The following is a 1,273-nucleotide window of genomic DNA, read 5'->3' as shown; positions in this document are numbered from 1 at the left end:
ACCAACCTGGACAACATGGCAAAAAATGTTAAACATGTGGCATTGAGGCCGGGCACAGTGGCTCACGCCTGTATTCCCAGCACTTTGGGAGGCCGAGAGAGGTGGATCATTTGAGGTCAGGAGTTTGAGACCAGCCCAGCCAACATGGTGAAGCCCCATCTTTACTAAAAATACGAAAATTAGCCAGGTGGTAGTGGCGCAGACCTGTAATCCCAGCTACTCGGGAGGCTGAGGCAGGAGAATCGCTTGAGCCTGGGAGGCAGAGGTTGCAGTGAGCCTAGATTGTACCACCACATTGCAGTGTGGGCAACAGAGTGAGACCCTGTCTCAAAAAAAAAAAAAAAAAAAAAAAAGAGGCCTTGAAATCTTTATCCAGGTAAAAGGCAATCATAGGCAGAATGAGATAACCACAATAATAATGAAAAACGTTCTAATTTGAAAGTCAGGCACAAGTGCAGTTTGAAATCTGATTGTTACTAAATGAATTTAGTCTATCCTAAAAACTATTTCTCATGTCTACCCGTGTTATCGGAAGAAACAATAGCATTCTAGCATCCCAATATCATTCTAGCATTGAGTTGAAATGTTGCCATCCTAGGAGAAGACATGGGTTCTTATGGATAAATGATTTAGCCTTCAGCCAGCTTTAGCAGTGTTTGGGAGCAGTGTACAGACATGCACCAGATCCCACCTTTCCTCTGTGAAATGCTGCAGTGCTATATGGTGCTTTGAAAACGTGCCCCGCTGGAGCGCTTTGGGAAAAAAACGCCTGGTTCAAAGTTTCATTGATTATAGTCTGGTAAAGCAACTGATTGCCTCTACCATTTATTTTAAGAAAGTTTCCCAACAAAATAGCCCTCCATTTGCCTCTGTAGTGAACTGTGTGGACAAGGACATTAAATGACTGTGCATTAAAAGTTAAATCTGTTCTCACTTCCTGCCCGTTTGTGTTTCAGGCATCCTGACAAAAACAAAGATCCTGGAGCAGAAGACAAGTTCATTCAAATCAGTAAGGCTTATGAGGTATCGTGTCCAGCTTTGCGATGCATCCATTAGCTCTTATAAAATATGCCTTAGGAGGTGATGAGTTTCGTAAAGTTCTCAGAAAGGTCATGTTCCGCATGCCCTTGACCCAGCTTCTAGATTATAATAGAACAGGCTGGGCGCTGTGGCTCATGCCTGTAATCCCAGCACTTTGGGAGGCCAAGGCAGGAGGATGGCATGAGTCCAGGAATTTGAGACCAACCTGGACAACATGGCAAAAAATGTTAAA

The 1,273-nt window shown here is 43.8% G+C and overlaps 1 protein-coding gene across 1 annotated transcript in view; it reads left to right on the top strand.

Moving 5' to 3' along the window:
• DNAJC16 (DnaJ (Hsp40) homolog, subfamily C, member 16) overlaps window positions 1-1,273 on the top strand; it is a 62,463-nt gene that overhangs the window by 12,199 nt on the left and 48,991 nt on the right. Inside the window, exon 3 of the mRNA XM_011993987.1 lies at window positions 957-1,030. Coding sequence (XP_011849377.1) covers window positions 957-1,030 — 74 coding nt within the window. The remainder of the gene's footprint in view (window positions 1-956; window positions 1,031-1,273) is intronic.

Source organism: Mandrillus leucophaeus, unplaced genomic scaffold (genome assembly GCF_000951045.1).
Source record: "Mandrillus leucophaeus isolate KB7577 unplaced genomic scaffold, Mleu.le_1.0 Scaffold439, whole genome shotgun sequence".
Lineage (NCBI taxonomy): Eukaryota > Metazoa > Chordata > Mammalia > Primates > Cercopithecidae > Mandrillus > Mandrillus leucophaeus.
The sequence above is the reverse complement of the archived record's forward strand: the minus strand, read 5'-3'. Positions and strand labels throughout refer to the sequence as shown.